Consider the following 27,808-nt stretch of genomic DNA (forward strand, 5'->3'; position numbering starts at 1 on the left):
CTAAGTAGTTTCTGCTCTTATCAATTTCAAAATAAAAAAATACAAATAAAATAGAATATTTCAGCTATTCTATTATGTCACAATCTGATCTGAGTAAACGTGATAGGACACCTCATCTTATGCACTGCTCCTAGTGACACTCTCCAACGGATCCCCATCCTCCACCTACCGTGAGGTAGGTAGGAGTGGATCATTATTATCCCTACTTGAAAGAGGGAGAAGCTAAGGCTGAGAAAGGAGAATTGACTTGTCTTAGGTCACACAGCCAGTCAGTGGCAGAGTTGGGAATAGGACCCAAGAGCCCTGATTTTCAAATTAACCATCGGAACTTGAATTTCAGACATTGAATGACCTGAATAAAGTGCTCTCAGATGAGTTCCAGACCAACAACAGTGCACAGTAATTATTCTGCAAGTATTTTAGGAGAACTGCAATGGCAGAGAGAATCATGAGCTGCTCAGAGACAATTCATGCAGAGAAGCAGCAAAATTCATCAAACATAGAACTGCTTATGACTTATTTACTTGGTCTTAAAAGAGAACAAGGACCTGAGTCTCCTCCCTATGCTACTGGTGGGGATCACTGCCGGGGCAATATTTCAGCCCCACATTTTTGGGTGGACCTCCCACCGTGGGAGCTGCAGAGCACTCCCCCGTGACAGACAAACACACACACCCTGGTGCTGGGAGGGGAACAGGGGAAAGGACAAAAGAAGCAAGAGAAGAAGAGAAAGGAGGGAGGGCTGGAGGAAAAGGTGAAACAAAAAGGACAAACCCCAATGTCCCCAGTGATTCTAAGGGACAAAATCCCGGGTGTGGAATAAAATTCTGCCTCCTTAAGCTCGTGTTTTCCATGCCTAGAATTCAAGTCTCACCCGATGGATCAGACTGAACAGGTTTCACACCTGGAGGAGGCTCTTACCTTCTACACAGGGACGTCTGCTTTCTAGTACAATCAGGAAAAGGGAAGGAGAAAACTCGACAGAGGTTCCTCCTGCCGCTCACGTACGTGAACCCGAATGTTCTCTCAGTCCTCAAAGAGAGACCTCGAGACAGAGACTTGCTGAAGCAAAGCCCCAGGGGTCTCTGAGCTTTCCCGGGCCACTCGCCTCTGTCCTGCCTGGCTGATGTCAGCATCTCTCTGTGAGGTCACCACCTTTGACCAATAGTCTGAGGTCCTGCAAAAGGCCTTTGTGATGTCACTGCCACACCCCTCCCTTGCTGTGCTAATGTCCTGCCCCTGGCCAGGCACTTGGGAGCTTTGAGCTACACCCTGTGGATCACCCCACTCAAGGCATGTTCATTTTAGGAAGCAAGCCGACTAGACAGTAAAACCTCAGACGCTGCTCCCAATGCCACACTCTGTTTTTCAGAAATTACTAGACTTGATGGCCAGAAGAGACCATTAGAGCATCTAATCTGACCCCCTGCATGTCACTGGCCTCCTGTATGACACCATAATACTTTGGGGGCAAAGACATTCCAGAAAGGCATCTAGTCTTCATTCAATGACATCAAGAGATGGAGAATCCACCACTTTCCTTGGTAGCTTGTTCCTGTGGTGAATCATTCTCGCCATTGAATATTTGTGCTTTATTTGCAATATGAATTTGTCTCTTTTCACCTTCCAGCCACTAGGTCTTGTTCTGTCTTTCTCTGCTCGATTAAAGAGCCCTTTAATACCCAATCTTTGCTCTCCATTAAAGCACTTCAACACTTCAATGAAGTCACCTTTCAATCTTCTTTTGATAAGCTAAACAGGTTGAGCTCTTTCAATCGCTCACTAGAAGGCATTTTTCTCCAGGCTCAGAACATTTGGTGGCTCTTTGCTGCCCCAGCTCCAATTTCACAACATCTTTTTCAAAGGAGGACACCAAAACTGGATGCAGTATTCCAATAGCAGTCTCACTGATGCCGTGTCACCTCCTGTGACGCTATTGACATAATCTGTAACTGTATAGATCACCGTTGCCACCACTGTTCTATATTTGCAGCCAATATTGTATAAAGGTTGTCGTGGAAGGGGTCTCTGGAGAGGTTCTGATTGGCTGATTAGAATTATGCTCTCTGTATATGTGTAGCACTTTTGTAGTTGACTTTCTGAATATTGGCTCTATACTGTCTGTATTTCAAACTTGTGCTATGCTTCCGGGAACACCCCAGACAAGTTGGTGTTAGTTCTGCCTAGCCTGCTTGATGGCCCTCTAAGGACCATGAGCTATACAATTGACCCATTGAGAGAAGGTAGATACACCTTGTGACTCAGCAAGGCATGCAGGGACCTGCCTATGGACAGAACTCTAAGGTTTTTCTATGCCACATGCTGGATTGTGTGTCCTTGGGACAAAGAAAGCAAAGACCACACGGCAAGAGACTATAAAAGGCTGATGCCTTGTTTCCATCTTGTCTTCAATCCTGCTTCATACCTCTGGAGGGACTTGGCTAAAAAAGGAAGCTCTATACAAAGGACTGAATGACCCATCCCAGCTGTGGATGTTCCAAAGACTTGACTTGAACCTGCAGTTTATTCTATCACTGCTACAAGCCTGAACCAAGAACTTTGCCATTACTGTATGCAGGGCTGGCTTTAGGAAGTGCGGGGCCCCGACAGGGATGAGTAAAAAAAAAAAAAAACACACATAAAAAAAACCCCTTTCATTTCTTCCATGTATTATTTAGTTTCCATAACTATATAAATAAAATCAAAATTATATATTACATATATTGCTTGCTGGAGGCAGGGCAGGGGTAGGGCAGGGGCTGATTGGAGGTAGGGTCTGCCTGGAGGCAGGGCAAGGGGTGTGGGGCTGGCTGTGGGTAGGGCAAGGGGTGCAGGACTGGCTGCGGGCAGGACAGGGAGTGCGGGGCTGGCTGGAGACAGGGGCTGGCTGTGGGCAGGAGAGGGGGTGCAGGGCTGGAGTCAGGGCAGGGGGTGCAGGGCTGGCTGGAGACAGGGGCTGGTGCGGACAGGGCAGGGGGTGCGGCGCTGGCTGGAGACAGGGGCTGGCTGTGGGCAGGAGAGGGGGTGCGGGGCTGGAGGCAGGGCAGGGGGTGCATGGCTGACTTCTAGTAGGGCAAATGGTGCAGGGCTGGCTGCGGGCAGGTCAGGGGGTGCAGGGCGGGCTGTGGGCAGGACAGGGGGTGCGGGGCTAGCTGGAGACAGGGGCTGGCTGCGGGCAGGAGAGGGGGTGCGGGGCTGGCTGCAGGCAGGGGCGGGCTGGAAACAGGGGCTGGTGGGGCAGGAGAGGGGGTGCGGGGCTGGAGGCAGGTCACGGGGTGCAGCAGGAGCTGGCTGCAGGCAGGGGCTGGCTGGAGACAGGGGCTGGTGGGGGCAGGGGGTGCGGGGCTGGCTGGAGACAGGGGCTGGTGCAGGCAGGAGACGGGGTGCGGGACTGGAGGCAGGGCAGGGGGTGCAGCAGGGGCTGCTGCGGGCAGGGCAGGGGGTGCAGGGGCTGGAGGCAGGGGAGGGGGTGCAGCAGGGACAGGGGCTGGTGCGGGCAGGGGGTGCGGGGCTGCAGGCAGGACAGGGGGTGCGGGGCTGCAGGCAGGACAGGGTGTGCAGCAGGGGCTGGTGCGGGTAGGGCAGTGGGTGCAGGGGCTGGAGGCAGGGCAGGGGGTGCAGCAGGAGCTGGTGCGGGCAGGGCAGGGGGTGCGGGGCTGGAGGCAGGGCAGGGGGTGCAGCAGGGGCTGGTGCGGGCAGGGCAGGGGGTGTGGGGCTGGAGGCAGGGCAGGGGGTGCAGCAGGGGCTGGTGCGGGCAGGGCAGGGGGTGCGGTGCTGGAGGCAGGGCAGGGGGTGCGGGGCTGGAGGCAGGGCAGGGGGTGCAGAAGGGGCTGGTGCGGGAAGGGCAGGGGGTGCAGCAGGGGCTGGTGCTGGCAGGGCAGGGGGTGTGGGGCTGGAGGCAGGGCAGGGGGTGCAGCAGGGGCTGGTGCGGGCAGGGCAGGGGTGCGGGGCTGGAGCCAGGGCAGGGGGTGCAGAAGGGGCTGGTGCGGGCAGGACAGGGGGTGCGGGGATGGAGGCAGGGCAGGTGGTGCAGCAGGGGCTGGTGCGGGCAGGGCAGGGGGTGCGGGGCTGGAGGCAGGGCAGGGGGTGCAGCAGGGGCTGGCTGCAGGTAGGGCAGGGGCCCCCTGGTTCTACCACCCTGGCCCTTTAAATAGCTGCCGGAGCCCTGGGGAAGCTGCGGGGCTCTCGCGGCTATTTAGAGGACCGAGGCAGCAGAGGGAGCTGGAGCCCCGGCACGTTAAATAGCCCCCGGAGCCCCCTGTTACCCCAGGGCTCTGGTCCAAGCACTAGACCCCCGCCCCAAGCGCCAGAGCTCCCCCTTCTCCGCCACTGGGTACATAAAACTACAAGTCCCAGAATCCCTTGCTTCCCCGTCCCACCTCCTGAGGAGACAGCCAATGGGCCGGAGCCGTTTGCTGATTGGCAGGTGCGCGAGCCAGTGGGGGCGAGCCCATGCCTGGCGCGGGGGCAGCAGGCGATGGCGGGACCGGGCTGGGAGCGGGCGCTGCGGCTCGTGCTGGGCGCGCTGGGGCTGGCGCTCTCCGTGTACGCGCTGCACGTGGAGAGCTCATGGGAGCGGGACCCCGGGTACCGGCCATGTGCGACCTGAGCCCCTCCGTCAGCTGCTCCAGGCCAATAAAGGCTGCGGGAAGTGGTGCGGGATGAGGGATGTGCTGGCTGCTGCTTTCCGCCGCCCCCATTGGCCAGTGGGAGCCGCGATCGGCCAAACCTGCAGACACGGCAGGTAAACAAACCAGCCCGGCCTGCCAGGGCGCTTACCCTGGCGAGTCACGTGCCAAAGGTTGCCGACCCCTGATCTAGGTTGTATTTCCCTAGTTTGTTTGTGAGAAGGTCATGTGAGACTGTATCAAAAGCCTTACTAAAGTCTAGATCAGGGATCGGCAACCTTTGGCACGTGGCACTTCCTGCAGCCCCTCCTGGTGACACCATCTTTGCAGCCAGGCATTCACCTCCAGGATATCTCTGTCTCTGCTCAGGCTCTACCCTTGAGCAGATGGATGGAAGAGAACACCACCTGTGCTCTGAACTCCTTCACCCATACTCCCAGAGCTCTGTAGTCATTTCTGATCTGTTGAGGGTCATACCTCGCAGTATTATTATTTGTGGGAGGAGAGTGCTGCTGGCCAGATGAAAGATCTGGACACTAGGGCAGAGAGTTTTAAAGCCACATACAGGACTGCGATGCACAGACCTCATTGTAATGAATGGGACCTCATGAAAAAGGCCTTTCCATGATAAGAATGACACTTACAGCACTGACACCCCCTGCTGACCCTAAACACCTACAAGCAATAATAGCCAAACCCAAACCCCTATTCCAAGCAGAGTTTTTACTCCCACATGGGAGAAGTGCCAGAGAATTCATGGAGGTGATTAGGGACTTTGTTATTGATTTTTTTTGTGGAAGGCATCCAGATACTGGGATGGATAGACAGATAGATTAGATTAGATTTATTGCTCTTTTTATTATTTGCAATGAGATATCTCAAGCAACTCCTTAAGATATCTGGTCTTTATTGTGAAATCGTGAAAACTACATGTGGCCTGCTCTGAGGTGCTTTCAGTCAAAATACGAGAGAAGAGGTGGATGCAAGAGACGGGGAATACATGAGTTGGAATTCAATTAGTTGTTTAGAAAATGAGGATATGCAAATCATTTTCCTGTTTAAGGCCAGAGATTCCCTGAACCTTTCAGCTCTCTCTGTGTGACACCACAGTACAGGGAACACCAAACTCTCCTGGATAGTTTTTTTCCCAATCTCAGAAATATGATATTTGCAGTACATTTCATTGTATTTACAACCGTTGTAAAAGGTAACTGAATTTCACGGGAGGTCTCACAATATTATGAGTTTCACAGGGGTAGCCCTGTTAGGCTGTTTCAGCAAAAACAATGAGGAGTCCTGTGGCATCTTAAAGACTAACAAATTTATTTGGGCATAAGCTTTCGTGGGTCGGGGCTTGCATCTGACGAAGTGGGCTCCAGCCCATGAAACCTTATGCCCAAATAAATTTGTTAGACTTTAAGGTGCCACAGGACTCCAATATGAGTCTTACAATCTCTTTCTCCCCTCAGGTGGCTGGACTGCTAAATTCGTAGAGTCTGGGGGTGACATTAGAAAACCTGCAGACTCTCTCTACCTCTCCCGTAAAACCTCCGGATTCAAATTCAGTGACTACTGGCTGAGCTGGTATCAATTGTCTCCCAGCAAGGGACTGGAGTGGGTATGCCGTATGAAACAATCCCCTACGAGTGATAAATATTATGCCAGTTCAGTGAAAGGGTGATTCACCATGTCCAGGGACAATTCCAAGAACATGGCATATTTGCAAATGAACAAACTGAAGCCTGAAGACACTGCTATGTACTACTACCGTGACGCACAGTGTGTAACCTGTGTGTGGCTCTGAGATCCTACGAAAGGGGTCGGCAACCTTTCAGGAGTGGTGTGCCGAGTTCACTGTAATTTAAGGTTTCGCGTGCCAGTAATACATTTTAACGTTTTTAGAAGGTCTCGCTCTATAAATCTGTATTATATAAATAAACTATTCTTGTATTTCAAGTAGTAAGTGTGACAGACCCAGACCAGTGGGGTACAGGAGTCTGGTAGAGGGAAAATATACTGGTCACTGGATGAGTAGTTTTCTGTTCCCTGAGTGACCAGAGCAGGGGCTGCACTAGAGTAATCAGGAACCTGCTAGAACCAGTTAAGGCAGGCAGGCTAATTAGGACACCTGGAGCCAATTAAGAGGAAGCTGCTAGAATCAATCAAGGCAGACTAATCAGGCCACCTGGGTTTTAAAAGGAGCTCACTTCAGTTTGTGGTGCGAGTGTGAGGAGCTGGGAGCAAGAGGTGCAAGGAGTGGGTGTGCTGCTGGAGGACTGAGGAACACAAGCGTTATCAGACACCAGGAGGAAGGTCCTGTGGTGAGAATAAGGAAGGTGTTTGGAGGAGGCCATGGGGAAGTAGCCCTGGGAGTTGTAGCTGTCATGCAGCTGTTACAGGAGGCACTATAGACAGCTGCAGTCCACAGGGCCCTGGGCTAGAACCCAGAGTAGAGGGCGGGCCCGGGTTCCCCCCATACCTCCCAACTCCTGATCAAACACAGGAGGAATTGACCTGGACTATAGCTTCTACCAGAGGGGAAGGTCTCTGGACTGTTTCCTGACCCACAGGGTGAATCTGTGAAGCGAGCAAATCTGCCAATAAGTGCAGGACCCACCAAGGTAGAGGAGGAACTTTGTCACACCGGCTCCATAACAAGCACTAGCCAAGTCAGAACTCACTAAAACTTCATACGGACAATGACTTGTTTCTACTGCTCTATAGGCTGAAATTTAGTACAATATTTATATTCCAACTGATATATTTTCTAATGATATGATACAAATGAGAAAGGCTTCAATTTCTCGGCAATGTGCTGGGACACTTTTGTATTTTGATCTCTGATTTTTAAGCACATGGTTTTTACGTGAGGTGAAACTTGGGGTACGCCAGACAAATCAGACTCCTGCTGCAGGACAGTCTGGAAAGGTTGACAGCCACTGAACTAGGCCATTTTCCTGTCTCTATTAGTGGCCAGAACCAATTGCAAGAAACCCTGGACACGCCGCTCTCGGCCCACTAATCTCAGGGAGTCCTGTGGCACCTTTAAGACTAACACAGGTATTGAAGCATAAGCTTTCGTGGGTGAATACCCACTTCGTCAGACCCATGTTGCTTTTTACAGGTCCATACTAACACGGCTACCCCTCTGATACCTAATCTCAGGGAGGCTCTACTGTAAAACGTTAACTCTGTCCTCAGACTCCCCCCCACCCCGCAGCTTCTCCCACCTGCACCCACAGGCGGGTCCCCAGACCTGGCCCAAAGCACAAGCCAGGCTTGCTCAGATCACCTCCCTAGTGTCATGGATCATTTCAATGTAGCCAGTCACTGCTGGGAAGGGAAAGGCGCTTCCGTCCCAAATCCCTCCCAGCGCCATGGGAAATCTTCCCTCTCCAGCGGGTGGCCCAGCCCAATGGATCCCTGGGACACGACCCCTCCCCAGACACTGACCCCCCTGACCGGACGTTGCATGGCCCTTGTGCGCGTGGAACGGGGCTCCAGAGCTGAGTCCCCCCAATCCCCAACGTCACCTCACAATAGCCAGGCCCTCAGTTCCTGGGTGAGGAAATACAGTCACCGCAGGGAGCTGTTCATTCCTCCCAGGGGTCCGAAAGTGTCAGGAGGATCCCAGCGCCCTGTGCCCGGCGCTGCACAGACACACAGGACGGGACAGTCTGACTCCTGCACCCGGAGCCCTAGGGCGAGTCAGTCAGATCACTGGCAGCAGGAGTGTGTGTCTCTTCTAAAGAGGGGGCATGCAAATAAGGGAGACAGTTTCCTGTTTAAATCTGTGCCTCTCTCTGCCAGGCTGCACCCGGAGACACAATCCGCAGCCCCTGGGTCTGTGCAGTGACCAGCCAGTCCCCTGAGAACTTTCCCCTCCAGCACCCAGGAAAATGGGATTTTTGCACCTTGTAATTTTCCCTTTAGCAGCTTTGGAAGGTATTTTCCTCCTCTGAATAACTGGCAGAGTTAGAAGGATATTGTGTTACCGCTGTTTTTATACCGATATTAATGGCCTGTCTTTATTCCCAGGTGCCCGGTCACAGATGCAGCTGGTGGAGTCCGGAGGGGATGTGAAAAAGCCCAGAGACTCTCTCCGTCTCTCCTGCAAAGCCTCCGGCTTCACCTTCAGCAGCTACAATATGAACTGGGTCCGACAGTCTCCTGGGAAGGGACTGGAATGGGTCGCTCATATAAACCCCAGTTTGGGTACTGTATACCTTGATTCAGTGAAAGGCCGATTCACCATCTCCAGGGATGATTCCAAGAGTGAGCTGTATCTGCAAATGACCGGCCTGAAGCCCCAGGACACCGCCCGCTATTACTGTGCGAGAGACACAGTGACACGAAACCGATTTGTGATCATACAAAAACCCAGGCTGCGGAATCGCCCTTCTCCCGGCAGCCGCGCGGGGGCAGAAGTGATACACACACCGCTCCGGGCTCAGACAGGAGACCCGGCAACCAGGTGAATGTAACACAAACCTCCTGTCAGTTTTAATCCTGTAACCCCCCAACCCATAGCATGACTCCCGCTCCCCCATCGCAACCCCTCGCCGCATGGCATGACTCCCCCTCATCTGTAACCCCCCACCCCATGGCATGACTCCTCCTCGCCCCGTTGCAACCCCCGGCCCCATGACATGAGTCCCCCTCGCCCCATTGCAATCCCCTGCCCCTGGCATGACTCCCCTTCGTGTGTAACCCCCCGCCCCATGGCATGACTCCCCCTCCCCCCTTGCAACCCTCCGCCCCATGGCATGACTCCCCCTCGCCCCATTGCAACCCCCCACCCTAAGGCATGACTCCCGCTCCCCCATTGCCAACCCCCGGCCCGATGGCATGACTCCCCCTCCCCCCCATAGCAACCCCCTGCCCCCTGGCATGACTCCCCTTCGCCCCATTGCAACCCCCCGTTATATGGCATGACTCCTCCTCCCTGCACTGCAACCCCCCGTCATATGGCATAACTCCCCCTCGCCCCATTGCAACCCCCCGACCCTGGCATGACTCCCCCTCGTCTGTAACTCCCCGCCCCATGGCATGACTCCAGCTCCCCCATTGCAACCCCCCGCCCCATGACATGACTCCTCCTCGTCTGCAACTCCCCGTCCCACCATTGCAACCCCCCGCCCCATGTCATGACTCATGCTCCCTCATTGCAACCCCCACCCAATGGCATGACTCCCCCTCCCCCCATTGCAACCCGCCCCATGGCATAACTCCCGCTCCCCCATTGCAACCCCGCACCCCCAAGGCATGACTCCCCCTCGCTCATCTGCAACCCCCCGCCCCATGGCATGACTCCTGCTCCCCCATTGCAACCCCCCGCCCCATGGCATGACTCCCGCTGCCCCATTGCAACCCCACACCCCATTGCATGACTGCCCCTCTTCTGTAACCCCCCGCCCCATGGCATGACTCCCCCTCCCCCCTTGCAACCCCCCGCCCGTTGACATGAGTCCCACTCGTTTGCAACCCCCCCCCCGTGGCATGACTCCCCCTCCCCCCATTGCAACCTCCCACCCCATGGCATGACTCCGCGTCCCCCCTTTGCAATCCCCCGACCCATGGCATGACTCCCCCTCCCCCCATTGCAACACCCCGCCCCATGGCATGAATCCCCCTCGCCCCATTGCAACACCCCATCACATGGCATGACTCCTCCTCCCCCCACTGCAATCCCCCGCCCCTGGCATGACTCCCCTTCGTGTGTAACCCCCCGCCCCATGGCATGACTCCCCCTCCCCCCATTGCAATCCCCTGCCCCCTGGCATGACTCCCCCTCGTCTGTAACCCCCCGCCCCATGGCATGACTCCCGCTCCCACATTGCAACCCCCCGCCCCATGTCATGACTCATGCTCCCCCATTGCTACCCCTCGCCCCATGGCATGACTCCACTCGTATGTAAACCCCCGCCCCATTGCATAACTCCCCCTCGTCTGTAACCCCCCGCCCTATGGCATGACTCCCGCTCCCCCATTGCAACCCCCCGCCCCATTGCATAACTCCCCCTTGTCTGTAACCCCCCGCCCCATGGCATGACTCCCCCTCCCCCCATTGCAACTCCTCGCCCCATGGCATGACTCCTGCTCCCCCATTGCAACCCCCCGCCCCATGGCATGACTCCCCCTCCCCCCCATGCAACCTCCCGCCCCATTGCATGAGTCCCACTCGTCCGCAACCCCCCCCATGGCATGACTGCCCCTCCCCCATTGCAACCGCCCACCCCATGGCATGACTGCCCCTCCCCCCATTGCAGCCCCTCGCCACATGGCATGACTCCCCCTTGCCCCATTGCAACCCCCGGCCCCATGGCATGACTCCCGCTCCCCCATTGCAACCCCCCGCCCCACGGCATGACTCCTCCTCGTCTGCAACCCCCTGCCCCATGGAAAGACTCCCCGTCCCGTCATTGCAACCCCCGCCCAATGGCATGACTCCCCCTCCCCCCATTGCAACCCGCCCGATGGCATGACTCATGCTCCCCCATTGCTACCCCTCGCCCCATGGCATGACTCCCCCTCGTCTGTAACCCCCTGCCCTATGGCATGATTCCCCCTCCCCACTTGCAACCCCCCGCCCCAAGGCATGACTCCCGCTCCCCCCCATGGTAACCCCCCGCCCCAAGGCATGACTCCCACTCCCCCATTGCAACCCCCCACCCTATGGCATGACTCCCGCTCGCCCCATTGCAACCCCCCACCCTATGGCATGACTCCCGCTCGCCCCATTGCAACCCCCCGCCCCATGGCATGACTCCCCCCCTCCCCCCTTGCAACTCCCCGCCCCATGGCATGAGTCCCACTCATCTGCAACCCCCTCCATGGCATGACTCCCCCTCACCCCATTGCAACCCCCCGCCCCATTGCATAACTCCCCCTCGTCTGTAACCCCCCGCCACATGGCATGACTCCCCATCCCCCCATTGCAACCCCCTGCCCCATGGCCAATGGGGAAAGAAGATACTTTGAAATCTGGGTGCGGGGGAGGTTTTGTTTGTGCTCTCTGTGTGTTCCCTCTTGAGACAAAGAGAGAGAGAGAGAGAGACCAAGCAGGTAATCCAGCTCCCACTGAAATGATACATCTAAAATTACAGAAATTGTAAGCAACAGCAAGAAAATGCATTAATTATCTTTTGTTTTAGCTTGTGAATTTTCCCTATACCAAGAGGGAGGTTTATTCCTGTTTTGTAACTTTGAAGTTGAGTCTAGAGGGGAATCCTCTCTGTTTTAAGTCTTTTTATTACCCTTTAAACTTACCTTCCATCCTCATTTTACAGAGATGCTTCTTTTATTTATTTATTTCTTATAATAAAATTCTTACTTTAAGAACCTGGATGGTTTTTAGTGTCCTAAAAACCCAAGGGTCTGCTCTGTGCTCACCTTTTTAGCCTATTTCGTTGGTATATTATTCTCAAGCCTCCCCAGGAAAGGGGGTGAAGGGGCTTGGGGGGATATTTTGGGGGAATAGGGCTCCAAGTGGCCTGGCCCTTCCCTGAATGTCTGTTTAAATCACTTGGTAGTGGCAGCCATACCATCCAAGGACAAGGAAAGGAATCTGTACCTTGGGGAAGTTTTTAACCTAAGCTGGTGGAATATAAACGTAGGGAGTTTTTCATGGAGGTCTTCATATCTGTACCCCAGAGTTCAGAGTGGGGAGGGAACCCTGAGAAGCATCAAGGACCAAAATATGACTTAAGCTCGAAAATACCTTCCTGCAAAGAGTTTCCAAATATAAACATTCATCGGGCAGATATTACCCAGAATATGAACCTGGGTCATATCTTCAAAGGGGTCCTGGTAGAGAATGCATTGGATATAATATCAAACGGAAGGGAAGAAAGGATATTCTCAGACAATTACTGTCTCCTAAAGGCAGCAAATATAACTCCACTAATTCATTACATCCAGAGACCATTCATATCAGCCCATTTAACTCAGCTGACTTCAATAACGCCTTTATTAAGTAGAAATGTATCTAGGGCTGTACAGTAAATGTAGTGCTTTTGCTAACATGACAAATCTCTACCGAATGTGGGATAGGATTTCAGAGATGGTGCAAGGGAATTAAACGTCGAAATCCCACTGAATTCCGATGGCATTTGGGTTCCTAACTCCGTTGGGCTCTTTTGAAATCCCAACCAAAATCACAGGAGAAGGGGTATGATTTCTCGTCTCCAAATATTCCTTCATTCCTAAGAAAGTGCTGTCCTGTACTTATAGTTGGCTGAGAATCTCAAAGACCGTTAAGAGTGTTAAATGACTAAATGCTGTTTATTTAAACTGAGTTTGGGGGTCAAATACCTTAGGCAGTTTCACAGCTTCCTGAGCTGAATTCACTCTGAGGCAGACACGCGTCCCAGGGAGAGAGCCCCATGTACAGACAGAGCTCATCCTCTGCCATCTCGTATATTGACGCCGGGATTCACTCTCTGAGACAGACACGTGTCCCAGGGAGAGAGTCCCATGTACAGACAGAGCTCACCCTCTGCCATCTCGTATATTGACGCCGGGATTCACTCTCTGAGGCAGACACGGGTCCCAGGGAGAGAGCCCCATGTACAGACAGAGCTCATCCTCTGCCATCTCGTATATTGACGCCGGGATTCACTCTCTGAGACAGACACGCGTCCCAGGGAGAGAGCCCCATGTACAGACAGAGCTCACCCTCTGCCATCTCGTATATTGACGCCGGGATTCACTCTCTGAGGCAGAAACGGGTCCCAGGGAGAGAGCCCCATGTACAGACAGAGCTCACCCTCTGCCATCTCGTATATTGACGCCGGGATTCACTCTCTGAGGCAGACACGCGTCCCAGGGAGAGAGCCCCATGTACAGACAGAGCTCACCCTCTGCCATCTCGTATATTGACGCCGGGATTCACTCTCTGAGGCAGACACGTGTCCCAGGGAGAGAGTCCCATGTACAGACAGAGCTCACCCTCTGCCATCTCTTATATTGACGCCAGGAAACTCGCATGCAAATCCCTGTCCCGCAGGGTTCCTGTTTAAATCCAAACCCCTGATTGGAGGAGCCTCAGTCTCCCTCCAGACACAGAATTGCCCGGTCCCGGCTGCTGAGAGTACACTGAGTACCCCAGCTCTGTGCAGAGTCAAATGACCTTCACACAAGACACTTCCAAGACCTAGGTCTCCCTGCAGCTCCGCTCGCTGACACCTGCAGACACCGCCACCTATCACTGCGCCAGAGGCAATGCTTAGGGACACACAAGCAGGCAGCCGTAGGACAGGGGGAAGCTTTTTTTGAATACTGCAGTGAGGCGCTGAGTACAGCGGGGAGACTCCCAGCGTGGTTCTGCATCGCCTTTACCCAGGTCTTGTCATCCGCAAGCTGTAATGGAAAGGGGAGATTGTAACTGAAATCAGTTAGCGCCTCCATTCCGTCTGAGTTCCTCTAGAGAGGGGGGCATGTTAAAGGGAGAACAATGGGGGGGATAAGGAATATAACTGCTTTCAAAACACAATAGCAAGCAAACAACGTGTATTCCTTCCATCTGATAACATAGATGTCAAACTCCTGTAACACAGAAAGTGAAAAATCCATGGTAAACATATTTATTACAAATATCTAGGATACCCTGTACAATTTATAAACTCCTCTGTGCGCATCTGATTTTTCATTACATGCGTTATGATAAGAAAGAAAGAAAGTGAATGGAAATTCATGCACCTTGACTCCAGCGGAGTTACCACTGATTTATACCAAAGGTGAATGATAGGAGAAATAACCCATTTTCTATAGTATTCATAAATGTGTAGATGAACATAACCTAACAATAAAATGATCATTCATGGGGATAAAACCTTGGCCCTCATGATCTCCTGCGGCAATGAGTTACACAGGTAAATTGTGCAAAAGTCTGTGGAAAGTATTCCATTGAAAGAGGAAAAAAACTAGTTTGAGACAAACACTTTCGGTGAAGATTCTGGCCTTTATAAATAGTTTTCAGCATCATGGGCCAGATTTTCAATGGTGTTTAGGTGCCTAAAAATGCAGATATGCATCTAGTAGCAGTTACGAAAGAAAGCCTGGGCTACATCCCTAACTCCCACTGAGTGCTACTCCGTACGCCCTGTCATAACTATAAAGGGAAGGGTAACAGCTGTCCTGTGTACAGTACTATAAAATCCCTCCTGGCCAGAGACTCCAAAACCCTTTTACCGGTAAAGGGTTCAGAAGCTCGGGTAACCTGGCTGACACCTGACCCAAAGGACCAATAAGGGGACAAGATACTTTCAAATCTTGGTGGGGGGAAGGCTTTTGTTTGTGCTCTTTGTTTGGGAGGTTGTTCGCTCTTGGGACTGAGAGGGACCAGACATCAATCCAGGCTCTCCAAATCTTTCTGAACAAGTCTCATATTTCAAACTTGTAAGTAAACAGCCAGGCAAGGCGTGTTAGTTTTTATCTTTGTTTTCTCAACTTGTAAATGTACCTTTTTGCTAGTGTTTATCTCTGTTTGCTGTAACTTTGAACCTAAGTCTAGAGGGGATTCCTCTGGGCTCTTTAAGTTTGATTACCCTGTAAAGTGATTTTCCCTCCTGATTTTACAGAGATTATTTTTACCTTTTTCTTTAATTAAAAGCCTTCTTTTTAAGAACCTGATTGATTTTTTCCTTGTTTTTAGATCCAAGGGGGTTGGATCTTGATCCACCAGGAGTTGGTGGGAGAAATGAGGGAGATGCTTAATTTCTCCTTGTTTTAAGATCCAAGGGGTTTGGATCTATATTCACCAGGGAATTGGTGAAGAGTCTCTCAAGGCTACCCAGGGAAGGGAATTAGCATTTTGGGAGTGGTGGCAGCGGACCAGATCTAAGCTGGTAGTTAAGCTTAGAAGTTTTCATGCAGGCCCTCACATTTGTACTCTAAAGTTCAAAGTGGGGAAGCAGCCTTGACACGCCCCAACTAGACTTTGTACTTGAAGTCCCACGACTCTGAAATGTATTTTCTCTGCCTATGAGGGCATATCCCAGAGGAAGCATCCTCTTTAAACTGGAAACCTCCCTCTCAAACTCTTTAATTTCCCTTCAGCATAGGGTGAAAACCCCATGTACACCTCTGTGAAAACCCCAGTGAGTCCCTGTTTAAACACAAGGCTCTGATCCTAGATACTCCAATTAGGGTGACCAGATTACCACTATAAAATATCGGGACAGGGGCAGAGCCAAAAAAGGGGGGGCCGAGCCAAAAAAAGGGGGGCGGAGCAAAAAAAGGGGGGGGGACAGAGCAAAAAAAAAAGTTTTAAGGGGCCTGGGGCATTAGCAGGCCCCGCACGCTGCCCTCCCCGAGTCCCCGCGGAGCCTCCCGCCCCCTGGCCCGCCACGGGCATATGCGGGAGTCCCCGCGGAGCCTCCCGCCCCCTGGCCCGCCACGGGCATATGTGGGGCGCAGTGGGTCTGGGCGGAGGCAGCGCGGAACGGGCAGGAGCCGGGGGGGGCGGCAGGGGCCAAATCCCCGCTGCTGCCAGGGAGCCCCGCGCCTCTCCCTCCCGCTCGCGGCTGTGGCTCCTTCCCGGCGGGACGCGCCTCCCACTGCCCCGGGCACATGCGGCACGTGTCCCCCGCGCCTAGTCTCCCTCCCGCTGGGAAGGAGCAGCTGGACGCGTGCCGCATGTGAGTGGGGCAGGCCGGGGGGCGCGTCCCGCCGGGAAGGAGCCGCAGCCGCGAGCGGGACGGAGAGGCGCGGGGCTCCCCGGCAGCAGCAGGGATTCGGCCCAGGCCCCCGCGCCGCCCACCTGGCCCCTGCCTGCTCCGCGCTGCCCCCCGACCGGACCCACCGCGCTGCCCGCGGGCTGCAGGGCTGGAGCAGCCTTCAGGCTGCGCTCCCGGCCCCGGATGCAGCAGCCCGGGCAGAAGCCCTCTGGCGCAGCGGGGGGGCTCACAGCTGAGCCCCCCTGTCTCCCTCCCTTGCCCGCCCGGTGCCCGGGTGCTGGAGCTGACTCACCAGCTCCAGGATCCAGGCACCGCCGCCGCCACCCCCTCCCTCCAGGCTTGCACCGCCATGCTGCAAGCCTGGGAGGGAGGAGGAATGCTGGGGAAGAGGCGGGGTCAGGGGCGGGGATTTGGGGAGGGAGCCAATGGGGGAAGAAGGGGGGGGAGCCGGGGCGGGGGGGGCCCGAGCGCCGGAGCGGAAGGGAAAATTTCTTCTTTGTCCAGTGTCCCGACCAAACATTGGTCGGGACGCGGGACAAAGAAGCAAATATCGGGACAGTCCCGATAAAATCGGGACGTCTGGTCACCCTAACTCCAATGTTCATCCAGGAATATGTCATCCAGAACCTGGAGCCCAAGTCTTCCACAGTAACTTCATAAATATAAAATCCCTACAGACGTCAATCTTCTATTAGCTAGTCCTTCATATGTGTATTGGGAAAAATAGGGAGAGAATCGTTTCTCTCTATAACTCTGCCTTTTGCTCATATATTTGCTCCTTCTTTACTCCCCGAAAGGTGTCCTCTCTGAAATCCAGTTGGTCTAGTCCATGCCAGGAATCACAGAATCCTAGAAATGTAGAGCTGGAGTGGATCTCCAGAGGTCACCTGGTCCATCGTCCCCAGGCGGAGGCAGGGCCAAGTGCACCCAGAGAATGGGGAAAGGAGGAGAGAACCTCACGCTGACCTGTGATGTCTCAAACCTTTCCACCACTCAGAGTTATCACTCTTGGAATTGGGTCTGGCAGCTTGCTGCGAAAGGACTGCAATGGATAGACCACATGATGTATGGGGAGAGGTTCAGTTTATTCCCACGCTTGGAAAGGCCGAACCATCATCTCTACAGACACATCCAAGAACCACATCTCCCTGCAGCCTTTGACAATACCCAAGGTGATGCCCAGACCGAGACCCACACGTGTCCTGAGCCGCCCGAGTCATTCCAATTTCTGTTGGACAATCCTATGATTCAAAATCTGTAGCTGTAGATCTGACTCGTGTGTCACAGAGCGTTCTCATTTCCCTTTCAACCCCTCTCCTCTCTTATATCCCCTGAGGGATATCTGCATGCAAATCCCGGCCCACGCGTGTCCTGTATAAACACACGCACCTGGAGGTAGAAAGCTCAGATTCTCTGGCGTTTCGGAGAGAGGCTCTGTTCTCTGATAGTGTAATCATGAAGCCGTTATTTGTATTCCTTCTCCTGCTGGCCGCCCCCTCGTGTGAGTATTGGGTGGGACCGATCTGCACAGCACCAGGGGATGAATGGGTTGTGGGATGAATTCACACGGCTCTGTCTTTTCCACAGGGGTCCTGTCACAAGTGCAGCTGGTGGAGTCAGGGCCCGGGACTGTAAAACCCTCAGAGACTCTCAGCCTCACCTGCTCCATCTCAGGTGCCTCCTCGGACACCCTGGGCAGTAACTGTTGCTGGTGGCACTGGATCCGGCAGAGTCCCGGGAAAGGGCTGGAATGGATCGGGGATATAGCTCAAGGGGGAAGCACCAACTACGCTGCTTCCCTCCAGAGTCGCATCACCATCTCGGTGAACCCTTCCAAGAACCAGTTCTCCCTGCAGCTCCGCTCGCTGACAGCTGCAGACACCGCCACCTATTACTGCGCCAGAGACACAGTGACACAGAGCAGAGCAGGGCCTGGCACAAAAAGAGGAAGCGAGTTCCGTGCAGACACTCAGGGCCATTTTACACAAACTTCCCTGCTCCTGGTAGAAGGGGAACGTTCACTCCCCTGGCCATTATTATCACTGGACAGGGGCTGTCACCTCAGAGAACCGAAATGGGTGATGGGAATGATCTACAGCCCTTTGGAACCAATGAAACTCTCGCCTCTGATTTCACACGGCTTCGGTTGTTGTGGCCTTAAGAAGGACCTACACGGTGAGAGCAAATCCACAACTGGAACCAATGGTCACAGATCCACTGGATTCGGTATAGCAGCTACCCCTAGGTATGCCAGCTGACAATCTGAACCTTTTATTCAAACAGTGTAACACTCTAGTAAACACATAGGATTTGGGTGCCTAACTCCCTTAGGTTCCTTTGAAAATCCGAGTCTTTCATAGGAAGAGGAACCATCTATACATTTAGAACTAGATAATCATCCCCTTCACAGCCATGTCTTTTATTCTGGAAAGAATTAAAACCTCTAGGCTCAGAGTTTAAAAGGTTCCATAGCATTTAATATTTTAGTTAATATTGGATCCCTGCCCCCAAAGACTTTATTATCTAGGTAAAAAACAGGAGACAACAGATGGGAGATCACAAGGAACAAAGAGATAATATTAGTCAGCATGACAGGCACTGGCCACAGCAAACCACCGATCTAACTGTTCTTTCTCTCTCTCTCTCTCCATCTCCCACCTCTCCATAGACTCACAAACACACACAGACACGTGTCCCAGCGCAGCGTGCAGGGAAGGGTGAGCTGGAGTGTTTGTGCGGGTGGGGGCGGGGGGCGAATCGCCCTTTCACTGAATTTCCCTAGTAGGTGGTTGCTCCACTAATTGCTGATACCCACCGGAGCCCCTGCCTGGGAGCCGCCCTGACAGATCCAATTAATTCAGTGGCTGTCTATGTTGAACCCTGAGATGGTACTGGTCAGTCTGAGGGAGTCTCGGGGCTTTTTCACATCCCCTCCGGACTCCAGCAGCTAGACTTGTGACTGGGCCCCTGGGAATAAACGCGTGTTAAAATCGTGTCAGTGTGAACTGCCAACCACACACCATTCCGCTGATTCGCTTATCCACACAGGGGAGAAAATACCTTCCAAAGCGGCTGCAACGGAAGCTAAATGGAGCCACAGACTCATTATCCCTGGTGTGGGAGGGGAAAGGTCTCTGGTGGTGCACAGACACAGGGGGCTGTGGATTCTCTCCGGGTGCAGCCCTCCAGAGAGAGATTTAAACAGGAAACGCTCACCGTTATTTGCGTATCCCCCTCCTTATACCAGACAAAGCTCCTTCCCAGGGGATGAGTTGATGATTCCCTTGTCACTGGGCTAGACGGACCATTGGTCGGACCCAGTCTGGCCGTTCTTCAGTTCTCATGATCTCACGTCTTGGTCTGAGGACCCAAGAGTAGGAGCGAGACTCGTTACTGGAGAAAAGAGGATGGAAAAAGCTTTGAAATCCTCGAGGGTTTAACAGACTCTGGGCCTTGGCTGTTGCCTCGGCAACTTGCTAGATGGCGTATGCTCGGTCTACAGGCCCAGCCCTGATACCCCTGAAGCGGACACGACTCTCCTCTTCGCAGTCAGGGAAATGGCTGTAATTGCTGTCCGGGTTTGACAGCACGGACTGGAACCTGCCCCGCTCTGCCAGGCTTTCTGCAGTCTCACCTCCCCACATGTCCCATGACAGGCAAGAACCGATATTGGAAAGGTGTTTGTTGGTGTCCGGTTCGCAGGAAAAAAAAAGCTGAGAGTCTTCGTCTTCCTGCTCCCGCCCCCCTCCAGACATCCCCTTCCGTGTTTCTGATATTGTTTTGAAAGCGCGGAGTCCATATGTTCACTGCGTGTACAGCGTTCTGTTCCTGCATGGCATGGCTGGGGCGTATCAGCCCGAGAGCAGATCTATCGAAAGGGGAATGAGGATTCCCCAGGTGAGCAGCCACCAGACAAGGCCTCCAGCCCTGCGCTCTCTGACCCTAATGAACCCTGACACCTCCTTTATGGGGCTGTGGCTTCTCTCTGCACGATCCCAATAAGCCCTAACAGACTTCCTCCCGGTACCTTTACTAGCCCATTGCCCTCAGCGCCAACCTTTGGGAGCTTCCTGTAATTAAGAGCAGCTGGTCCCCGGTTACTATGTTAAATAGCTGGATCTTTACCTCCCCCTGGGACAGCAGCAGAAATTCTGGACTGTGATTGCAGATGTGAGGTGGGTTCCTTTAGCCACGAGGCCCCTTTGAAACTCCCAGATCTGCGCTAGGAGCTGAGTGGTCTCTGCCAGGCCAGCTGACAGACAGGGGCAAAGGGGGCAATTGCCCAGGGGCCTCTCAGCCCAGCGCGGGCACTCAGGTCAGTGGGGACAGTCACGTGACTACGGGTCTTAAGATGGGGTCATTGGAGCTGGTCAGAGAGACACTGAGGCACTGGGAGAAGCAGACGTGGATTGGAGAGAGATGGGGGCAGGAAAGACACAGAACGTGACTCCACTGAATAAGATAGAGCCTCATCCTTCTGTATCAGGGGGTAGCCGTGTTAGTCTGTATCCACAAAACCAACCAGGAGTCTGGTGGCACCTTAAAGACTAACAGATTTATTCGGGCATAAGCTTTCGTGAGCAAAAAAAACATTTCTTCTGATACAGATACACCGACAGGGAGAGGGGGGTACCCAGGAGATAGATTCTGGCCCTTCTCTCAGCCACACTCAAAGAAACAGAGTTCACTCCAGGAAATAATTGGAGTCTCTTATAAGAAGGAAGATATGCAAATAGCAGTGAGAGTTTCCTGTTTAAAGCTGTCTCTCTCACTTCCACGGCTGCACCTGGACAGACAATCTGCAGCCTCTGTCTCTGGGCAGTCACCAGACAACCCCCTGAAAACTCTCCTCTCCAAACACAGGGACAATGAGACTTTGGTTGTATCTCGTTCTCATTGCAGCAGCGTTTGAAGGTATTTTCTCCCTTCCCGTGTGTTGGATAGTCAGGGGATCGTTATTCTGTTTCCCTACATACTCATGTTCCCCGTTATTCATCTTTATCCCCAGGTGTCCAGTCCCAGGTGCAGCTGGTGGAGTCCGGAGGGGATGTGAAAAAGCCCGGAGACTCTCTCCGCCTCTCCTGCAAAGCCTCTGGGTTCACCTTCAGCAGCTACTACATGAGCTGGGTGCGTCAGGCTCCCGGGAAGGGACTGGAGTGGCTCGCCTGGATTTACGGTTCTAGCATATACTACAGTGACTTGGTAAAAGGCCGATTCACCATCTCCAGGGATAATTCCAAGAGTGAGGTGTATCTGCAAATGACCGGCCTGAAGCCCGAGGACACCGCCCGCTATTACTGTGCGGGAGACACAGTGAGGGGAATCCTGATACTGCTAATACAAAAACTCAAGATGCAGAATCTTCTTTCTGCCATGCGCTGCGTGGGGGCAGCACTTCCACAAACAATCTAGCCCTGGGCACAGAAGTGGGTTCTATAACCAAAGCGAAAAACCTCTCTCGTCAGGTTTGAGATCTCTGTATTCATATATGATCATGGGTCCATAAAAACTGCAACAACTTGACTACTCACATGCTTACACTAGCGCTCATCAGACACTGAAGTAAAACTGCAGACTGCACAAGAGAAATATTTGAGGAACCAATTGTTCAGTGTGAGAATCAGAACTTGGGCTTCCAAAGCTGCCTACAAGTGATGACTGTGCAAATGCTTTTGTTGTTTGTTGGGGGATGGGTAGAATTGCTCTCAAATCCCTCTGAAAAACAATAAGATGCCAGGGTCGATCTAACACACACTTCAAAGGGTACATCAGGCTCCAAACACCTCTAGACTCAACAGAAAAACAGATTTTCCCCCCAATTCTTCCCTTTTCACTTCTCTCTAAGGGCCTGACCCACAGTCCGCTAACGCCAGAGGTGGGTCTTTCCATTCCCTTCACCAGACTGTATCTCAGCCCTTACACCTGGAGGGATGGGAGGGGATTCAAGGGAGCTCTTGGTGAACCTGTCTGGTCAGATGGCCCCGCACTCGCTGGGTGTTGCCCAGACACAGAGTTCGCACCAGTCCGACTCCCTCTCTTAGAGCCACTGGCCAAATAACTCTGAGCATTTGGGGAGAGGGTTTCTGTCTCTCTTATAAGCAGCGGGATATGCAAATATAGGGTTACCATTCGTCCGGATTTACCCGGACATGTCCTCCTTTTCGTGCTAAAAATAGCGTCGGGGGGAATTTGTAAATAACTCACAATGTCCGGGATTTCCCCCCTCCCCCCCCCGGCAGAGCAGAGCGAGCGGCTGGGAGGGCTGCAGAAAAGTCCCGGGCTGGATTCCGGAGCAGCTTCCTCCTTCCTGCATTCTGAGCCGGCAGCTCCTCCTCCTGCAGCCCAGTCCGGCAGCCCTGTGCAGGGCCAGGGACCGGGTTTTGTTGTGCTGGGGAGCTCAGCCATGTGTCCGGCTGGCACAGAGCCCAACACCCTGTTCTGAGCAGCAGGGTAAGGGTGCCAGGGAGGTTCTGGAGGGGGCAGTCAAGAAACGGGGGGGGGGCTTTTTGGGGGGAGTGGAGAAAGTTTTGGGCAGTCAGGGTACAGGTAGGGGGTAGGGTCCTGGGGGGCAGTTGGGGGGGGTCTTAGGAGGGGGCAGTTAGGGGACAAGGAAAAGGGAGTCTTAGGTAGGGGGTGGGGTTCTGGAGGGCAGTTAGGAGCAGGGGTCCCAGGAGGGGGCAGTCAGGGGACAAGGAGCCGGGGGGGGGGGGTAGGGGGCTGGGAGTTCTGGGGGGGAGCTGTCAGGGGGCAGGAGTGGGGAGAGGGATCGGAGCAGTCAGGGGACAGGGAGCAGAGGGGTTTAGATGGGTTGGGAGTTCTGGGGGGGGGGCTGTCAGGGGGTGGGGAGTGGTTGGATGGGGCGTGGGAGTCCCAGGGGTCTGTCTGGGGTGGGGGTGTGGGTAAGGGTTGGGGCAGTCAGGGGACAAGAGGCAAGGAGGCTTAGATAGGGAGTGGAGTCCTGGGGGGCAGTTAGGGGCAGGGGTCCCAGGAGGGGGCAGTCAGGGGACAAGGAACGGGGGGAGGGTTGGGGGTTCTGGGGGGGCGGGAAGTGGGAGGGGCAGGGGCGGGGCTAGGGCGGGGCTCCTCCCGTCCTCTTTTTTGCTTGTTGAAATATGGTAACCCTATGCAAATAGGGATGAGACTTTCCTGTTTAAATCTGTCCCTCTCTACCCAGGCTGCAGCCAGAGACAATCCACAACCCCCCTGGTGTCTATGTAGTTACCAGCCAAACCCACCTGATAAGTTTCCCCTCCAAAACCAGGGAAAATGAGACTTTGTCTCCATTTCGTTCTCATTGTAGCAGCTCTGGAAGGTATGTTCTCCCCTGAATGCCCTGAAGAATATTGAGTTGCTGAATATAACATCAATATGCTTTAAAGTGCCTTTATTTACAGGTGGCCGGCCCCAGGTCCAGCTGGTGGGGTCTGGAGGGGGAGTGGAAAAGTCATCTTTGGAGACTACTGGATAAGCTGGGTCTGTCAGGTTCCTGGCAAGGGCCTGGAGTGGATCTAAATAAATATGTGGAGATATACCTATCTCCTAGAACTGGAAGGGACCCTGAAAAGTCATTTAGTCCAACCCCCTGCCTTCACTAGCAGGACCAAGTACTGATTTTTGCCCCCGATCCCTCGTGACCCCCTCAAGGATTGAACTCACAATGGGTTTAGCAAGCCCATGCTCAAACCACTGAGCTATCCCTCCCCCCAGCCTTGTATAAGCTACTGGGCCGGCAGTACTGTACATTACGCCAGCTCGATCCAAGGCCGATTCACCATCTCCAGGGACAATCCCAACAACCTGCTGTATTTGGAAATGACCGGCTTGAAACTCAAGGATACAGCCCTGTATTACTGTGCCAGACACAAAGTGAGGGGAACCTGCTGTGAGTTCAGATAAAAACCTCCCAATGCAGTTGTGAGGAAGTGGGGGGTTCTCTTGGTTTTTCTTTTTTCTTTTTTTTTTTTTCATGGTTTGCATGCAGAGGGGGTGGGACTGTTTCCCTGCGGGTTACTGATTTAAGGAGATGATGGGCGAGAGAGGTTTTTGTTACAGAGGACTAGCGAGGGAACTTGGGACCCCAGCCAATGGCCTGGAGAATTCATATCCCAGCAACTGTTCACCGGGAGGCCCAGCTCGGAAGTCACAGCCGATTCTGGCCAGTGGGAGGACAATGGGCTGTGAAGAGAGGACCCCGGTGACCTGACCAGCAGGTTCCAGCCAGAGGAGGACAGAGGACAGCTGAGAGAAGAGGGGGCCCAGGTGACCCTGTTTACCTGGATGGAAGAATATGGACAGAGGCGTGGCTTAGGGGCAGGTGAGAGCAGATGCCCAGCTGGGAAGCACAGGGGTCTCAGAGATTGGCGGGAGGGAGCAGGCAGAGCCCCACCTGGATTCAGGAGAGACATAGAGGTGCTGTGCTGAGGGAGGCCAGGCCTGAGGGCCCTGAGAGCTTCCTATGCTGTGTTCAGATGCTCAATAAACCCTCCTGTTTTATGCTGGCTGAGAGTCACGCCAGTCTAGAGAACAGCGTTGCATTATTCCCTCTGGGAGTGGAGGCCCCAGGGGTCCAGGGTGAGTGGACTCCCTGAGGGGGCCCACAGCGAAAAATAGGTGTGATAAGGCTCATAGAGGTGCAATTCCAGGAGGTGGAGGAACTTAACCCCAGAGAGAGAGTGGACCCCCAAGAAGGGCTGTCACACTGAAGGGGGTTCCCCCCAGGGACCATATGGGTCAAGAGGGGGCACGACCTGTGAGTCCGTGACAGAGGTCAGTAGGGAAAGTCCCAGCTGGTTAGAGTCTGTCACTCTCGGCACTGGAAACTCAAAAGAGAAAGCAACGTGTTCATTTCGAAGTGCCCGGCTCTAGCCAAATCTAGTTTCACACAAGGCACAGATCCAAAAGCCGACCCCCGCCTGGCTGAAAGGGATGGACCTGGACCTTTCCCTCTTAAATTGTAATAAATTCTATATGCAAATGAAAACTCCAGTTCTGCACCTTCTTAAAGTCAGGGGAGATCGAACCCCATAAACAAAACCAGAAACACTGACAGCCAGAACAAGGCACAAGGCTACTTCCCAATGATGCTATCGATCACTGTGTACATCTGTAATATTTGCTTGCAGATATTAAACAACTTATGTAACAAATCGACTCCCTGCCCTGCACATTGTCTCACGTCTATGGGCCTCATCAAATAACGCTCATCCAGCCCGTGTGAGAACCCCGGGTCATGGCACATACTGGATTTCTCATCCATCCAGCTCCCTGTCGTGGTAGAATTCAATTAATCTACCTGGACAGGGAGTTGCACGCATGTTTCACCCAGGGAGGTTGGAGGTTGAACGGGGCTGTCAGCAGGTGCCCTAGGTCGATGGACTCAGTCTATCCAGGCCACAAATGGGCAGCTCCTCGGTACTAGCTGTTGACATTTTACCAGAGCATGTTGCTGGAGACTTGCCCCAGGAAAGGCCTAAATTCAGACTTTATCTCTCAGAAATGTGTGACCTGAATGATATTCATATATCCAAACTAATGGCTTTTTCAAAACTAATATTATAAAAGATCAACCGATCGATCTATCTATCTAGCTATTCCCATTCACACCCATCACTCTCCTAGTGACCGACACTTGGCTGGTGCCACAGGACAGTGTCTGCCACTTTCAGGGAGAGAAATGGATTAAGGGGCCGATGCAATGCCCATGGCAATTGACTCTGAAAACTTTCTCTGACTTTCCTGAGCTTTGGGTAAGGCCAAAAGAAGGGCAATTGATCTGTGCTCAGAGCCTCATTGATGTGAATTCTGGAAGCTCCATGGGTCCCAGGCAGGGCCGGCTCCAGCATTTCTGCCGCCCCAAGCAAAAAAAAAAAAAAAAGCCGCGATCGCAATAGCGATCGGCGGCGGCAATTGGGAAAAAAAAAAAGCCGCGATCGGCGGCGGCAGTTCAGCAGCAGGTCCTTCGCTCCTAGAGGGAGTGAGGGACCTGCCGCCCCCGAATTGCCGCAGGTGCCGCCCCTCTCCCTAGGCCGCCCCAAGCACCTGCTTGTTAAGCTGGTGGCTGGAGCTGGCCCTGATCCCAGGGCTGCGACCGGGATTGACTGAAGCTGGTGTTTGGACCCATTTATTCAAACAGATTAAAACATTAGTAACACAAGGGATCTAGCGATACAATGAGATGAGGGCCAGGCATCCACCCAATAGAAATGGCAAGCCTGATTTAAGAGGATAGTCTCTCTACACATGTACGGATTTATTCAGTACCCAACAACATTCAATCAGCAATAAGCAAAAAGGAATAATTGAGAATCCTTTTTAGTTATCGATAAGCAATTATCAAATATTGATTGTCGGTAGCAAATCAACACCCAAGACTGGGATTCTGAAAAACCCCAACAGGTCCCCTGTTTATAACATGGGAATGGGTCCTGAGGCATGAGGCTCCCTGACAAAGACCTCCTTTTTTAAAATGTCACTGAACTCTAAAAAGCAGGCAAGAAATTAGTGCCTCATAAAAACAACGAGGAGTCCTTGTGACATCTTAGAGACTAACACATTTATTTGGGCATAAGCTTTCATGGGCTAGAACCCTCTTCTTCAGATGCATGGAATGGAAAATACAGTAGCAGGTATATATACATAGTACATGAAAAGCTGGGAGTTGCCATACCAAGTGGGAGGTCAGTTTAATGAGACAATACAATTAACAGTAGAATACCAAGGGAGGAAAAATCACCTTTGTAATGGTAATGAGGGTGGCCCATTTCAAACAGTTGACAAGAAGGTGTGAGTAACAGTAGGGGGAAATTAGTATGGTAAAATTAGGTTTTGTAATGACCCATCCACTCCCAGTCTTTATTCAGGCCTAATTTGATGGTGTCCAGTTTGCAAATTAATTCCAGTTGTGCAGTTTCACATTGGAGTCTGGTTTTATGTGAGCAGGCCGCTCACCCCGCTCAGAGCCAGCGCTGGGCTTCAGCTTCCCATCCCGCCTGGGGAACGAGCCACCAGCCGCAGACATGACCCCCAGCCTGGCCATCGCCTCCCTCCTGCTGCTCCCGGCGTGTACGAGTGGGATCTGCGTTGCTGCTGGGCACCCGGTACCGCATGTTCCCTAATAACTGCGCCTCCGGGAATCACTGCAATATTTCCCTCTCTCTTGCAGATCTCTAGTCCCAGGTCAGCCTGGTAGAATACGGTGGGGGAGTCAGGAAACCCGGAGAGACCCTCAGACTGACCTGCACCGTGTCCAAATTCTCTCTCACTAGCTACAATATGCACTAGGCCCGCCAACCTGTGGAGAAGGGGCTGGAATGGGCCAGAGCTCTCAAACATCTTCTCATCATCACCAGAAACACGTCCAGGGGCCAAATGTACCTGCAACTGACCTGCCTGCAACTGGGAGACACCTCCATGTATTACTGTGCCAGAGACACACAGTGAGTGGAAATGTATTCGAGGAGCCCTAACGCTAACCTTGTGGAGAACCAGCCTCCCTGACCAGGT

The 27,808-nt window shown here is 53.2% G+C and overlaps 2 gene segments (V, D, J or C); both read left to right on the top strand.

Annotated features, from left to right (window-relative positions):
* The window catches only part of LOC122173242 (Ig mu chain C region secreted form-like), a 1,717,225-nt gene that overhangs the window by 755,767 nt on the left and 933,650 nt on the right, over positions 1–27,808 (top strand).
* Positions 21,083–27,475, top strand: LOC135975421 (Ig heavy chain V region 3-like). The segment is given in 6 exon segments: positions 21,083–21,220; positions 21,315–21,500; positions 23,143–23,152; positions 24,058–24,188; positions 27,245–27,367; positions 27,468–27,475. Coding segments are annotated over 6 exon segments (504 nt in total).

This window comes from Chrysemys picta, chromosome 13 (assembly GCF_011386835.1).
Source record: "Chrysemys picta bellii isolate R12L10 chromosome 13, ASM1138683v2, whole genome shotgun sequence".
Classification (NCBI taxonomy): Eukaryota; Metazoa; Chordata; order Testudines; family Emydidae; genus Chrysemys; species Chrysemys picta.